Below are 17429 nucleotides of genomic sequence, written 5' to 3' on the forward strand. Positions count from 1 at the left end.
TTTGTCTTTTATTTTTGAGAAATACTATTTGTACACTAAAAATAGTCACTAAAATCAGCTACCGATGTATTTGTGTATAAATACATGTGTGGTTTAATTTATTTTCAATGTGTATTTGTATTTCAACATGTATTTTATACTGGTAGCTGACTTTAGTGGCTGATTTTGGTGTACACGTAGCATAACCCTTTATTTTTTTATAAATTTAAAAATATAAAATATTAAAAATGAAAATAGAAATATTTCATTCATTAAGATGCATATAGATTAAGGAGAGATTAGTTATTATATTCCACATAGAGTATTATATTGGGTGATAAACCAAAAAGATGAATGTCATATTTTGAAACTTGATGATTAGATAATTCATGATGATTAGGTACAAATCTGGGCAGTATCTAGCACAATAGATAGATAGATAGTTGTCTAATGATACAGAGTGGCAGAGTTTGTGTTTTTCCATATAGCAATGCAATTGCATAACATAACACAATGAGGGTAGAAATCCAATAAAGATGCATTTATGATGGAGCCATCACTGTTTTGACATTTATGTACCCCTGGTGCTTTGTACAGCCTCACTACATCATGCGTATTTGGACCTAAGCTACCCTCCCTCCCTTTGCAATTTCCATTACCATACAAAATTTTAATCCACCTAAAATTAAAACCCTACCACCTATATATAATATGATTTACAGCTATACTATATGTTAGATATATATATTGTGTCCTCTTTGAATCTTCCTTATTATGCTTTGTGGCTGCTATTGCACCATCTTGCAATGAAAATTTACCCTTGTGGTTGAAACAAAGAGGGAGAGATGAAAACCTTTTTTAGATCTAAATACAGCCTATATATATTGTTAGAGTATTAAATTAAGTAAAGATTTCCAATATATCTTGTAGAAATTGTTTGATAATATAATTATTTATGTACTTTTACTTAATAATTTAAATTTTTAGGATGAATATATATATATGATATAGGATAAGAATTTTTATAATACAAAATTTTAGAGTCTGATTTTTATTGCTTTTATTCTTCTAAAGAAAGAGATATTGAATTTAATAAGTATATAAGAGACAAACAAAAAGTAAGAGAAAAATATATACATAGTTCACGCTTCAAGTTCCAAAAAAAGTTCCAAAAAAGTATATTGTGAAGAGTAGTCTTATGTATACAATTAGAAGAATGTTAGAAGGTTAATATATTTACCGTAAAAAAATTGGCTCAAATTATTATGTAACGGCTCGAACCACTCGGTCCGAATCTCTCATTGGCCCAATTACTAATTGCTCGACCCACGAGTACAATACTTAGAATCTCGAATTAATTCTTAAAATTTTTAATATTACGATTTTAAATAAGTCTATCAATTTTATGAAATTTGTACTAAGTCATTTTATAATTTAAATCTTGTTAAAATTTTACGTTTTACGTTCTTAATTTACTTTTTTGATTTTACGTAAAATCTTGATTTTCTCTACTTTGTCCGAGTGCTAGGCCTGAGGGAACACGAGTGAAGATAATCCATTTCCATTTTGCTGTCATTCATATCAATAATATAAGAGTAAATGGTTAAATTAGTCCATAAAAAATTATTTATTTTTTAGATTGGTCTTTGAAAGATTTTTTTAGTCAAATTCATCTTTTAAAATTTTTAAATTAGTTATGTTAGTCTTTTCGTCATTTTATTTGTTGATGACGTCAAAATTTGCTAATGTGACACGTTAAGTGACACCCCAATACACATCTAAAAATTTTAATTGACTATTAACATGATTAGTTTATAAAATTAGATAAAATCAACTCTAAATTAAGAGATTCCAATCCTTCAAATTCTTTCCATAATTACATTTTACTTTCATCTAATTTCATAAACTTATTATATTAATAGTCAATTAAACTCTAGATGTGTATGTGTTGAAGTGTCATTTAATGTGTCACGTTAATAAATTTTAACTCCGTCAATAAACAAAATGACGAAAAGACTAATATGACTAATTTAAAATTTTTAAAAAATAAATTTAATTAAAAAATTTTTTCGAGAACCAATTTAAAAAACAAACGACTTTTCACCACTAATTTAACCGTTTACTCTATCATATAACGAAGAGCACATTATTTTCTCTAGATATGACATATTAAATCTTAATTTTTGCATTTCTCTAACTCATTTAACTTAAGTCTCATAATGTCTTTGCAAATATTATTCTTCCATTTTCAAGTTGGAAACCACCTAGACCATACCCTGGAGTTCGTCTCTGTCAAATCTCATCACCCCACCTAGCTACTACCAATACAGATATTAATTTAAATGTAAAATTAAAAAAAGAGTATTATTAGAATTTAGAATTATATATGTTAAATGACCAATAATTTTTTTTATCTTATATTTGAATAAACGTTAGCCAACTTTTCACTTTTTATCACTAAGAGTGTTGACCCATATTCCTCTTTAGTTATAATAGCTAGAAACGAGTATATAAAAACCTAACTTTATTTAAAAAATGGAAGTATATTTCTGAGTTGTAGCGGACATACAAGATAAAATATGATCCTCCCCACCCTCCGGTCCTCCAATGTAAACTGCATAAGCACGTGTTGTGACTCTCCATATATAGTATCAAGCCAGCATCTTCATAAATTTCAAACTTCCATTTTTGATGCCTTCGTTCTTACTTCCATCATGAAGATATATATACTAACTTCCAATAATAAGGCATAGGACTTCATCTCTATCATCATGTAGGACAACACACTATTAATCTCCTTTAAATTTTAGTCAATTTTATCGTTACTCTTCTCCATTTAGTTAGGTGATGATATTTTCCAAAAATACCCTTTAAGGAAGATTAACATATAGATTTATAAGTGTTTAACATTATTAATAAATGCTAATGGATTTCGAAAAAAAATAAAGAGTACAATGTTTTTTTGAAAATTAACTTGTTATTAAAGATAAAAAAAAAGGAAAAAATATAAAATAAAACATCCTAAATTTTATATTTTAAAATTATAAATTATAAATTTTAATATAAATCTAAATATTGATATAAAATATATTAAAATAAAAAATTAAAATTTATTTAATTAACAAAAAGTACAGCACATCACTCCTTACTTAGTAAAATATATTTAATTGACTTCTTCATTTTCTTTCTTTCTTTTTTTTTTTTAGTTAACAATTTCATGGACAAGTTAAGATAGATAGGAAGCAGACACGGTAACAATTGTGTACTAGTTATCAAAAATAAAATATTATTATTGTTGTTTCGAATTTTTAAGGAAACAAGAGGAATTAGAGATCTACATATGCATATATAATCTAATAAAAAGAACTAAGCTGGATTCGACCGAATGTTAGTTTTGAATGATTGATAGATATATATTAAAAAGGACCACAACAGCATCAAGACATATAATAAGGGACCACACACATTAGCATTTAGCAAGGAAAGAAAAACACACACTGCCACCACTAATTGCATGTTCTTGTGGGTGGACATACATAATATACATATAGCTAGAGACAAGAAGCAAGTAGCACTTCAATTCATCACGGGTAACTCGTACGTAACACCACATTTTTATTTTTTTCTTTTCTAAATTTCAGAAGATCCTGGTGGTCACTACTATAACATCCAACAAGTGCTTATCACCACCACAAATTGTCATGGAGATAACTTGTACTGTACGGAACCAACCAAAATTCTTGATTACTAAGAGAGGGGGGGGGGGGGGGAGACTGGAGAGGAAAATTATTGATCAATGTACCTTAGTTTTAGTATTATTATTGTTATTATTATTACTAGGAACGCATGTATTTAATGGTTTAATGTTAAAGTGACACATCGTCTAGATAAGACACATTGAATTCTAATATTCAGAGCAAAAACATTTTCTTGATTTCAAATGCGACGCAATAAGATATCAACATTTATGTCAACTTTTCTCCACTCGGTGTTCAAAGTTAGCTTTTTTTACACCGAGTTATTGCCTTTAGACTTTGGTGGGGACAATGAATTGCAGATTCATAACTCAACTTGTCTTTGGACATGGCCCTATGACAAGTTTAATACACACCAAAAAAAGTTCAAATCCAAAATTCCTAATTTCTCAAACATATGTTTATGTAAAAATTTTAAAATATATAAAAAGTGAGCTTTTGAAACTTATAAAATATGTCAAATTCATATTGTTTTCCCTAAATCAAATGCGGCTTTGCAATTCCCAATCATCAAATTGAAATTTGGTTCTTGCTCAAAATTCACCCTTTAAAATAGATTTGAAAAGAAAAGAAAAGAAAACAATTGCTCGACAATTAATGCACGACAATTACTAAGTAAGAGCAAGTTAAATGACATCATCTCATTTTGGTGATGTAAAATTCAATAGACAATGCGCTACGTGCACGTGTTGCCCTAAAGAGGGTGTTAAATTAAGTCTTTCTCAAATATTTGATTTTTTTTTTCCCTAAACCTTATAAGTTTTTCCATAGTGTCACCGAGGCTCCAACATAATATCTATACCATATGATATCAGCACGTTGTTAATAGTTCTTTAAGTGAAAGATCTCACACAAAGTATCTTCATGTAAAATTAAAAACGATATATGAGAACCGCTAGATGATAATTAAATATTGAGTTTTTGGAATCAACTATAGGAATATTAACAATCACCGTGAAATACCATAATCTACTTGACAAAACGTTGGAGATCAATGAAATTTTACTATCTGATATTGATTTATATCAAAACTCGTCCAAGATTCATAACATATTTTCAATAGTTAACAACTAACATACAAAAAACGAGGCTCCTAGAGAATGAAATAAAGCTTAGTATCCCCACTCCTTCAACGATTAGGGACAATCAATATATAGATGGACTCATGGACCATGATTATAGTGTTTTGTGTCTTATTACTTTGAAAGCCAGTAGATGATGATGAACAACGTACAAGCTGCAATTACTGCCGACAGAATAAGGGTATCCCTTGAGCGCTTCCTTCTAATTGAAACTGCAAGAGCAACACACACGGGAGGTGAGCAAAATAAGGTGAATCCGAAAATCAGTGGCTAATTAGAAAAGTTTTTTCTTTATGCTATACCAAGTAGGGTACGAATAACGGGGAACTTGTCACCGAGAAGTTTCACTTTTCCTTGAACATCACCGAACAATGCTCTTTGAGAACCTAAGACAGCTCTTGTTGCTTGGGCTTGACTAATCACATCATCTATCTGATAAAAAGCATCAACAGTGAATCAAGAAAACTTTAACAAAGGATAATATAGTCATGTAATATAAGACCTTAAGGCTGCGTTTAATTCTGAAAATAGGACAAAACAAGACATTAAGAACAAGATACAAATGACAGAGATACAAAAATTAATGTTAATGTATTTTGTTTGGTAATAAACTAAAACAAATTATGAAAGTCCAATTTATTTTCATTTTTTTCATTCAAAAAATTTGGGAAGAAAAATATAATTATGAAAAATTAACAAAAATAATGAAAGAAAAAAATAAAAAAAGTTGTTTCTTATTAGTGTCTCTATGTCATTTCTATTAGAATGGACACAAAATACACTAACTCGGTGTCTCTGGATACAATGTTTCTGTCCATGTCTCATCTGCCAAACACGATTTTGTGTCTCTGTAAACAAACACAGTCTAAATTGTTTTTCTATATGACCTATTAATGTGAGTTCATGTAAGCTATAAAGAGCCAATAGTGAACATAGCCATTAACAAAATAAATAGATTATTTAAGACTATTTTTTCTAGGGAAATGGTATATCTAATTGGAAGATATTCTGCAAAAATGAATAAACCTGTACTGAAAATTTTGAAAATATAAAATTATAAAACAGACAATATGCCGTTAAGAATTAAGTATATCAAACTAAACATCAATGCCAGGGCACTCAAACCAACAAGTGTGCACAGATTAACTTAATGAAAAATTGAGATATGCGAGCAAAGTGATATTCAAAAGAAAAAAAAGGACAATACTTTCAGTACTGCCGGGATACTTAAGATCTCAATACCAGGACCATATAAATCGTTTGCATAAAGAAGCCTCTGACTTTCGTTTCAACATAAATATGATTTATAAGGCCCACAAAACTGTACAAAAGTTAAGACACTATATAACAAATCTAGGCTAAAAGGCTTCAGCTAGCGGTCCCTGAACTAGCCGTGGAGAATGAGCATGGTTTGTCCCCCACCAGTGAGACTTTTAACACACCAATGCTTATTAAGTGGTGACCACTTGCCCATAAAGAAATGTTCACACTCAGAGATAATTTAAGTAGAATAAATGCAACTTTACTTCATAGAACTTTGACTTACATGAGATATACTTCCATGGATGGCAGCTCTCTCCCGTAATAATTGATTCCTTGGTGACATACTACCCGATGTCTGCCACAAGAGGGTAAGTCTAGTACAACAACTAGAAAAACATCTATGTAATTTAACTCAAATCATGCTCATGATTCACCTTAATATCAGTAATATCGTCCCTGACAGAACTCAAAAGTTCAGCATGTTCCCTCATTGAGTTTATGTTCCCCTTGATACGTCTGAATTCCTGAGGAGAATACCAATCGGCGAGGTTGTTTGAAGTCAGCTTATGAAAGTTATAATAACTTTAAGCGTACTGTATCAATGTACAATTTATGACAGTAATGTTCTAAATGACAAAAGCTTGCTGGTTTGTGAAGCAGATACAAAAGTAAAAAAATTGGCATAACAGTTGGTAGGCTTAGACACAGAGTACCAAGAAAAATATACCTGTTAGAGATGCAAGAAAAATTTCATGGTACAATGGTAGGACTGCATATATGTAAATACAGTTAAGAGTGTAATGCCTACACAATTATAGGACCACTGTAAGAAAAACTTAAGCTCAGATTCCTGTAGGGTAATGCTCAACATTTTTTGCAGAGATATTCAGTTTTTTATATAGGGCATCTTCTAAAGCTCATAAAGTTCTAAAGGATGAAAGATGTCTTAACTTGAACTTTGACATTGGGCCAAAACATTATGCATTTCCAGTCCATATTAGCTGGTTTTGTTAGCATGGAATGGAATAACAAAATCTTTGTTTGTCAGTGTTCTTTTTTTTCCTTTTTTGGATATAGAAGGGGACAGGCTGAGGCTGAGGCCAAGCCCAAGGAATGTAAGAATATTGATTATCACTTTCCCTACATATTCAATTACTTTATCTCTCCTATTTAGTTCTAGCATTGACAGATTTCAAAAAATGAAATGAAAGAAAAATCATAAGAGCACAGGTAAGAGGGACATGTATTTTACTATTAGATCCTTAATCCTCAGAATTTGTAGATTGTAATGAATGCCACTATTGAGATGACAAAATAATCACATTCTAGGCACATTATAATGCTTCCTTATGATAGTCCGACCATGGTAAAGAGACAGATCAAATTCAATCTATTCATTTGCAACCTCAATCGGAGATGACAAAAGACTTCAAAGGTTCTCTCTGTTTTAAAATTTTCCATTTTTCATTCAGAGATAACATTCAATCAATGAAAGCTCCATTCAGTCACAGCCCTGAACCAATGAAGAGGAAATTATATATATATATATATATATATATATATATATATATATATATATATATATATATATACAATCCTGCTACGTTACCAACAACATTTCTGCCAACTTCTGCCAACTCTTATTTATAACTGTGTTTAATGGAAGTGTCTTTGTGGATGTGTCTAATAAAAGTGTCTTTTTTATGGCTGTGTTTAATAGAAGTGTCTTTATAGATATATTTTCTGGATGTGTCTCTTTATATATGTGTTTAAAATATAATAATTAATTATTGTTGGCAATAAGTTGGCAGATAATATGTTGATACCCTATACTTTTCCATATATATATACACACACTTGTTTATCTTTTGGCATAAGATGACCAAAATCAAAGGAAGATATCATTTTGGATCAAGAATGGAAAAAAGATGTCACTAAAGTAGAGATAACACTCACATCTGACATTATGTCCAACCCAGGAATTCTAAGTAAGAAGATACACAAATGAATAAATTCTCATAAATCAGAATCTATAAATTCAGTCATGCCAAACCCAATTCCAAGCTTATCCATCTACTTAACAAAGAATATACAAATTCATAATGCGTCATGCACAACAAAATATATCTACTTCAACAATTTGCACCGCCACAGATTCATTATTTTCAGTTTTCAAGCTGCTCACAACTACATTATACATAAACATAAAGGCACTGTAAATATACCTGTGTAAACTCATGAAGAATATCTCTGTGCCTAGCCAACTTTTGAGTTACAGAAGTAGCTGGCCCAGCAGATGCAGCACATCTGCTCATTGAATCATTTATGTCCAACAGTTTCTCAAGCAAGGATTGGATTTCCATTTCCATGGACTTCCAGGACCTACTGGACCCAAGAGATGGTGAGCTTCCATCCACATAACCTAATAAGAAAATGTATATCACGATAAATGTAAGGAACCGACAGATTATTAATTTGGAAATGCAACTAATTTCTCCCATAGTCCCATCCATCCAGCTTCAAAACTAGCTTTGTATCTGTCACTTATCACAACTCTCTTGAAAATTTAAGCTGTCAGACGAAGACACATTAATTGTTTCACATGTCTAATCTAATTTGTCCATTCATGCAAGAGTCCTCTGGGTTTGAAACATATGTATCTAGAATTCCACAAAACCTTGTTCTGAGATTATTTACTTAGACAAAATAGGGGCAGAAAGATCTAAACTTGCAGAGACTCGGACAGATTCTCTGTCAAAAAACAAATATCCTAAAAATCTAAACCATCAAGCATTTGTACATTATAAAAGGTTTTCTACCAATAACATTATCTGATAAACAACTTGTGGTGATAAATGAATGTGGCAAAAAGCTTAGAAGTAGACATCATAATAAACTGGGGGAGATCCTTTGATATGCAAATTGCATATGTGGTCATGTAAGACCTTCACCTCGCCGTTGATTTATGTTATTTATTAGTTTCTGGAACTTTGAGCATGACATGCTCAATGGTGAGCATATGAGGATCAAAGGATATAAATATGGTTAGATCATCCGAAATTCCCTCATAGAGTATCTCTGCCCATCATTACCATACTAAAAGAAAACAAAAATATGTAATCGCCCACCATTATCATCCTAGCACAGTTGACTCCATGGACCATACAACATCAGCATTTCCACTCAATAAATCATGTTTACATTCAAACCATTGAAATCCAATCTCTTCTAATAGTTATACTTATGATTGTTCTAGATCTACTTCTACCTCTAAACATCTGAACTACCCTCCATATCTGATCTACTCTCTTCACTGAAACTTTTACAGGCCTTTCCTGCGTATGTCCAAACCATTAACACAAGATTCTGCAATCTTTTCTGGAATAGGTACTATCCGGACTTATCCCCCTAATGCATTTTGCTTCTAGCCACATTTTATCTAGTGCATTCACTCATCCAACTTAACATCCTCCTTCTCTAAACACTCTAACCTATTTTCATGTTGCCCTTTTCACATCTAACATTCAATTCTATATAACATGCTAATCGTATTGTCGTGGTGTAAAACCTATTAATATCAAAGCTACTTGAAATTAACAACCAAACATAGTAAGAAGAGAATTTCTTACATCCAAAATCATCACATCCCCTACATTATATTCACAATCCCCAATTCCACATAGTCCATGTTGATGCTAACATTTCTAACACAAAACCTAATTTGCTAGGAGCTAGTACGGCACCATACCTGATTTAAATCTAGCACTTCTAAAATAATCACTAAAAAGAAAAAAACAGAGAAACCGAATTTAATTATGATTATCGCGCGTTTAATTTAACAAAAAATTCCAAGAAGAGAACCTGGTGATTGTCCTTGGGTGAACCTTGTGCCGAGTTTGGCGTAGGAAGAGAGCTTGACGTCGAGATCGCCTTCGATCTTGCGAGCTTCCTTTCGAAGCTCCTCCCAACCCGATTCCTGCAGCTCAAGATTCTGATCCCTCATTCGGATCGATTTCTTTACAGCTACGGCGGTTACTCACCGTTGCAGCGTGGCGGAATGGTGGTGGAGAAGAATCGTGTGGTGCGGGTGCACCGTAATAGGTGGAATATAATGCAACCGCGTTCAAGTCTTAGTCTGAGTCCGATCTGATTCAGCTTCTGTTTTTCAAGTCTCACCTCACTGCATCGTTATTCGTTAATACAAGAACTTGATGTCAATGTGCGGGTCCAGATTCATTAGCATTGCTTATTACTCCATAATTATGAATGAGATTAATCATGTTTTGTTTCTTTGGAGGTCTTAGTTTCCTTTTTTCGGTTTGGAAATGTTACTTATTTATAAACAAAAATATTGTACACACGAAAAATTAGTCTCCAAAGATGCTTTTGGACACAAAAACACAAAATCGTATTTGTCAGAGAAGATACGAACAGAAATAATGTGTCTAACGACACTGAATTATTGTATTTTATGTAGCAGAAAGGACACGAAGATACTAATAAAGAACACAACTTATTTTTTCAGTTTTTCTTTCATTATTCTTGTTAATTTTTTATAATTATATTTTTTATTATTATATTTTTCGTCTCAAATTTTTTAATAAAAAAAATGAGAATAAATTATATTTTTATAATTTTTTTTAGTTTATCACCAAACAGGATACAAAAATACAAAATTTTATGTCTCTGTCTTTTATATCTTGTTCTCAGTATTATTTATCCTGTTCTCAAAAACAAACGCAATCCAAGAGACTAAAACAGGATATTGAAAACAAAACACAAAGAATATAAATACAAAGTTTAATATTTTATATTTTATTTAATAATTAATTAAAATAAATTATAAAAATTTAATTTATTCTATTTTTTCATACAAAATATTTATGAAAAAATATAATTATAAAAATTTGATATAAAAAATAAAAAATAAATTATATTTTTATTAGTTTTTTTGTGTCTTTTCTTCTAAAAAAATATAAAATATATTAATTTAGTATTTTTGAACACATTATCTCTATCAAAGTCTTATCTATTAAATATTAATTTTATTTCTGTGTGTCTCTTTTTCAATGTCCAATACCAATAAACAAAGGTAGACTAAATATTTACATATGTATATTAATATATGTGTTGTTTTATTCATTTTTATTGTATACTTTATACTTTTATATATTTTTTATATTAATAATAAATTTGGTTGTTGACTTTTAATATATATCTAGTATAATTTATTTATAAAATATTGGGCTACGAAAAATTAAAATAAAATAGCAATGAGCTTTATACTTTGATAGTAATCATACGACAATTAATATGTATCGAAGATTCAATGATTTAATTTTTATATAATGTAAAGTACTCTAATGACATTTATTTTTTAATAATTATTTATGTAGTTTATATAAAAATAATTATTTTTATTAAAATAATATTATGTAATTAAATACACATATAAAATTATTTTACACATTAAAATTCAATTCTAAAGGACAACAAATATCTTTCTTAAAAGTGCAACATAATAAATGTTTCCTTCATTTTTAAATTTTTTTTTACTGAGAAAAACAAAAGTATATATTATTTGAATTTTGAAACGATTCTAAAATGATTAAAGTGAAAAATTCGTGTTTATATACTTTTTTCCTCAAGTAATTAAACACAATAAACCGGTCAACTAAAGCAGATATCTTGTTTTACTTTTGTGTTTACTTTCTTTTAACAATTAGCAAGGGACAAATGGACAACATAATTCTTAATTCTAAACAAAATACATTCTTCTATGACCCCAACTTGTAGCATAACTTTTGTAAAGTCCAAATAATAATTGAGGCAAAAATTTTGTCTCTTACAACTTCAACGTAACCAAAAACCATCTTTTTGTTTTTGGGGTTGCAAAAGTTAAACCAGACATAATCAATCAACTTGTAGTATTGACCAAACAAAAGCCTAAAGCCATGGTTGGATACTCCTTAAATTCAACAAAGGGACTTGAAACCTGTACAGTTTCTTTAGGATATATAATTAAAGCAAGAATGACTTCTGTGGAAATTTACTATTTAAATTGGGTGGATCTCCAGTATTTCAGGATGACAACGAGACAATGCATAGTTTGCTTATCCTAATCACTCTTGGCAATCATTATAACGAGCGAGATTAAAGGGTCCGAGCAAAACTTAGCATTATAACATTGAGTCCCTTTTCCACTATGAGAAATTTCCGTGGATCTGATCCATGCCATTTTCTGATGAGCAGGATCCTCTTAAAGAGGCAAGCTCAGAGTATACTTTTATGGCACTGGATTGAGGAAGAAGGAAATAACACTAGCTAAGTTTTCAGAGAGAGAAAGAGAATTCAGAACATTTTGAGAGATAGGAAAAGTGGATATATTACAATGTTCCTTGAAATCTGATTACAACTGAGGTGAGCACCTCCTTATATAGAGGCCTCTAGATAGAAGTGAAATCTAAACAAACCTATCATACAATGCCAACTGGAGGATAAGGATAAGCCTTATCTTTTTTGGCGTTTTCTAAGCATGTGACTGAGGTCACTTTATTCTAGCACACTCATAATTATACATAGTGGGAACAACAGTGTTCTAATAAAGAGACGGTTTGAAATAGTCTTCTGGTAGGGTCTCATCACCGTCTGAGAAGGATGAGTCAGAAGCTAGATTGACAGCTCTGAAATCTGTATCCGGGTCTTGAAGGTAGAGAAACGGGTCTTCAGTGTTCTCTTCATTTGGATCTTGGGCATCTTGCAGATATGGGTCATATGGGTCTGAGTTTGAGCCTTCAGCATCATCGGGTATTCCTGCATCAATTCTATTTGGGCTTGGTGGTAAAGCATACACTCTTCCACCTGGATCTTCAGAATTTAGATCTTCTTTAGAATTTCTGCTTGGAACCTGTGTGGACGTACTGGGCTGGTCTCTTGGAGTATAAAAGGAGTATTGTCCAAATTGATTGATTATTCCTGAAGTTATAAATCTGGACTGAAACTCTTGGAGAGTTATCAGTGGAACATCTGATTGAAATGGGAGTCCTTCAACTACATCTTTTTCTCCATATAGTCCAGGCTGCCAAAGTTGACAAAGGTACTTAGCCAAGGCATTGAGGACTGCCTTTTCATCTGTGGGCCATATGGTAGAATATCCAACAATATCAACCTTGTTCATAGTATGTGCATTTATGGTATGTGCTCTACATCCAGTAAAATAATCTCTCTGTAAGGTGACAAAACAACAGAATTTCTGTTTTGCCTTAGAGGGTTTATCCCATAATTGGTGCTGCTCAAGCATATTATATAACATTCATCTCCATGCTCCAAGTGGTGCATACATAGAGAACAGTCGGACTAGATGAGAATGGGCTTGAGTACTATTACACAGGATGTGATATACAGGAAAGAGTGGTATTATGATAGCACATGGATATAGAGAAGACAGAGCCCAGATATACCACATCATTTCTTCTGGTATAGGTCCTTGGATTATTGGTATAGTGCAAAAAGGGGTATCCATGTCAAAGTACTTCGGATTTGGATGTATTTGGGTTATGGTAAGGAGTTGGTGTAGCCAGTAAAACAAGGTTTGTCTGGCTAGACAGCCTATTTGAAACTCTGTCTGGGGTCTTGCTTTGAAGGGAAAAGGACCAATTTTCCTCCTGTATGGGTTATTGTGAAGTGGACAATCAGAAAATGGAAGGGTGTATGAAGGGTTGTAGGTGCTCACGGTGCAAATGTAATGGATTGGTTTGGGGAGTGATTCTATTGGTTTGGGAGGTGGTTCTTTGGTTGGCCTGGATAGGAAATCTGCAAGTGTGTTTTGGTGTCCTTTGATGTGTCTTACCTCGAATTTATAGCGAGAGAACCAGTCCTTCCATCTTAGCAATTGAGAGTCTGGCAGGATTTTTTTCTTGATTTCCAGCATTGATGGGAAAGAGGTGTTATCCATTTCCACAGTGAAGTGATAAGCACTAAGATGAAAATTGAATTTTTCTATTCCCTTTTTGACAGCAAGAATCTCTTTGTAAGTGGCATGGTAATGTTTTTCAGATTCTTTGAACTGTCCACTAGCATGCGCACAATAGTGTCTTGTCCCATCAATCTCTTTAAGTAGCACAGCTCCCCAGAATTCATCACTAGCATCTGTCTGTAATATTCTTTTTCCTGTGCTGGGAATCTTTAAAGGTGGGGGGTCTTGTGCTATTCTCTTCAAGGTTTTGACAGCTGTGGTTTGCTCAGGTTCCCATGGTGGGGACTTCTTTTTTAGGAGTTTTGACAGCTGGCTGGTGTGTCTGGTCACATCTGGGATAAAGTCTCTGATGTAGTTTACAATTCCCAGGAATTGTTGGACTTGTTTGACCGTCATGTTTTCATCAGGAAAATGGATTAACTCTTTGGCGAGATGTTCTCCTGGTTGAAAGAATCCGTCTTCGAAGATCATCCCAAGGAATTCAATTTTTTTCTTAGCAATAGAGCTCTTTTTTGAAGATAGCATGATTCCTTGATCTTTGATGATTTGAGTGAATTGGGCCAGGAGTGCCTTGTGGGCTTCACTATCTTTTGAGAACAGTAAGATGTCATCAATGTAGATGAGCGTGGAGTGTAATATGGGTTCAAAGATTTTGGTCATTGCTTTTTGGAAAAGAGATGGGGCTACTTTGAGTCCAAATGGCATTACCGTCCATTGGTATTGGGCTTCAGGTATACAGAATGCTGTTTTGTACCTATCCTCAGGATGGAGCCCAATTTGCCAAAATCCAGCTTTTAAGTTAAACTTGCTGAATATCTTTGCTCCACTTAATCTTTGTGTAATGACTGAGATTCTTGGTAGAGGAAACTTGTCATCTTGTAGGAAGACATTAAGTGGCTTATAATCAATGACAAGCCTCTTTTTTTCTCTATTTTGCTCGGCTCTTTTTTCAACATAGAATGCTTGACATGCCCAGTTAGAGTTGGTTGGTTCAATGAGTCCTTGAACAAGAAGGGCTGCACATTCAGCCCTTGCTAACTTAAGATCTTCAGGGTTCATTCCTGAATGCGTGGCTTTTGTAGGGTTGATGTCCTCATTCTTTTTGAAGGGGAGTCGAACATAAAATTCTGGATTTTTCCATAAAGGAGCGGGATGATTGAATTGATCATGACTGTCACAACAGGCACTAAGGAGTAGCTGTTGGATCTCCTTATATTCTTCTGGAGCTTCTTGGATTTCAAGGATACTTTGTATCCCTGTGAAAGGCAAAAACTACCCTTTGTAACTTAGACCAGTGGGTTTGATGTGTAGCCCATGAGTTCAGAAGAAGGCATCGAATCCGAATAAAACATCTTTGTCTGGGAGATAACTTCCCAGTACTCTGAGCCAAGTGGTCTGTCCTGCAAATATCTCCAATCCAATTGGTTTTTTGGAGATGAGATTAATGGTGAAGACCTCACTGTTAGCTGCTGCAAATTTCTTGGAAAAATGTGCCCACATTTCTTTTGGTAAGACATGTGGTTTTATGACAGTGGCACAAGATCCGGTGTCCATTAATGCAACAGCCTTTATTGGTTTATCATAGACAGACGTCTTGACTTTTAAGTCGAAAAGGGGTCGAGGTGTACCATCAATCTGTTTGACTCCTAAAGATCCAAGATATCCAAGTTCTTCTTCTGGCATACTCGATCCTTTAGGAATTCTTGTGGTGATGGAAGCAATGGACGATATGGTAAAGATAGACCTTTTTGGGGGAAGGTCTTCTTCTGAGCTGTTCTCTTCTGAGTCAGAGTCTTGGAAAACATATTCAGTTTCTTCATCTTTGCTTCTTTGTTCTTCAAGTACAGACTCTAGATCTTCCTCATCACCAATGGAAGCAGCATCCATTAAAGACTGGAGCATTTTTATCTCCTTTTTTGTCTTGTGAGGACATGACTTAGCAAAGTGTCCTTGTTTTCCACAAATGAAGCATTTGTTTGACTTGGTATGGGGTTTTCTCCTTTTGAAGTAACGATACTTTTGCTTACTTCTTCTTCTTCTGAATGCTTTCTGATGAAATGTTTTGGCTGGCAGTTGCCAATGCGTCTTTTTCTTTGGCTTGCATTCATACATACCTGACTCTTTGCACTTAATTTTCATATGGGACTTGCTGCATGCTCCTTTGAGTTTGCCTGAGTTTTTGTTAAGTTGTTTGAACATTTGTTGTTGTTCGCACAACTTGTCCAAGGCGGCTAGGGCCAACTGGTATATTTCTCCAATGGTTGTGGTGGCCACTTCTTTGCGAAGAGTCATCATCATTCGCTGTATTTCTGGCTGAAGCTCATCTGGCAAGGATGCTATAAAGACTTGTTTGAGTGGCGGATTATTATTTCCTCCAAGAGGATAATATTTAGCAGCCATCTTCTTGTAGTGTTTCTCTAAGTCCTTTCTGTTGAGTGAACAACACTTCATCTCAAAGTATTCTTGAGAATTTCTTTTTTGGATAATTGCAATGTCTCTTAGAAATTCTTGATGTATTATCCCCAGAAACTGTGAAGAGGTACCATTGATGAGCCTCCTAGAAGCTGAAACACTAGAAACAAAAAGGCAAAAAGGAAGTGAAAAATTCAAGGAAAGAAAATATTAGCATTTTCTATGACATTTATTTGTTATAATTCATAAAGTTACGGAAAATAAAGAATCCTCAAACTCAAATACAGAATGATACAAGAACGTATGAGATTGGGACATGATGTGTGAACTTGGCAGCCCCAGATCCGCTTCCCTCGTTCGGATCATTACTAGATTTTAGCCTTTTCTTTTATGGTTTTTCTCGGTCGGTAAATTAAAGACTAATTCGTTGCAAATCAAGTTCTATTTAAAGATTTATTATTGGCCAATGAATTTCTGCATGCACTGGGATTTGAACTCACAACACTTACTTAATCAAACTTGTAAGCTAACTATCAGACCAAACTTAGTTGTTACTAGATTTTAGTTATTACAGTTGAGATTCGGTTATTGCAATTATAAATTCTACAAGTTTTCAGCTATTAGTTTGGAGAGTGGATTTTTCAATCATCTAGCAAAGTATGATTTTTTATCATTTAATATCTTTGTTCACATAATTTTTTTTTTAATCCCACTTAAAAGATGTAAGCCGAAGAAAATTAAAAATATCCGTTTCTATTTGACTTGTTGGGTTAGTTTTTTTTTTTTGTCAGGATTGTATACCGGCGAGTGCAGCGTAGGAAATTTTTTTTTTGTGGTCTGGAGTGAAGAGTACGGATAAACTGCAATTGGTCCACCTAGCCTTTTCCATATTGGCCTTCAGATCCATCAACAACTTTCAGCCCAATACTAGAATCTTTAGTTAGTTAAACTTGTTCTTAACTT

At 32.9% G+C, this 17429-nt stretch overlaps 1 protein-coding gene across 1 annotated transcript; it reads right to left on the minus strand.

Moving 5' to 3' along the window:
• Positions 1-4718: 4718 nt before the first annotated feature.
• LOC112728212 (Golgi SNAP receptor complex member 1-2) lies at positions 4719-12486 on the minus strand. Its single transcript, XM_025778253.3, has 6 exons — positions 9941-12486; positions 8305-8501; positions 6514-6603; positions 6363-6434; positions 5119-5248; positions 4719-5028 (listed from the first exon to the last, which is right to left on the minus strand). The coding sequence occupies exons 1-6, from the start codon at positions 10080-10082 to the stop codon at positions 4931-4933; spliced, it is 729 nt and encodes a 242-aa protein (XP_025634038.1). The 5' UTR covers positions 10083-12486; the 3' UTR covers positions 4719-4930.
• Positions 12487-17429: the final 4943 nt, after the last annotated feature.

This window comes from Arachis hypogaea, chromosome 12 (genome assembly GCF_003086295.3).
Source record: "Arachis hypogaea cultivar Tifrunner chromosome 12, arahy.Tifrunner.gnm2.J5K5, whole genome shotgun sequence".
Lineage (NCBI taxonomy): Eukaryota > Viridiplantae > Streptophyta > Magnoliopsida > Fabales > Fabaceae > Arachis > Arachis hypogaea.

Bases quoted from the DNA above. Each gene is read 5' to 3' on its own strand.
- LOC112728212 (XM_025778253.3), bottom strand. From the start codon at position 10,082: ATGAGGGATCAGAATCTTGAGCTGCAGGAATCGGGTTGGGAGGAGCTT. The intron at 8,502-9,940 runs GTTCTCTTCTTG...TTTTCTTATTAG, and splicing joins CACCCAAGGACAATCACCAG to GTTATGTGGATGGAAGCTCA. The intron at 5,029-5,118 runs GTATAGCATAAA...TTGCTCTTGCAG, and splicing joins CGTTATTCGTACCCTACTTG to TTTCAATTAGAAGGAAGCGC.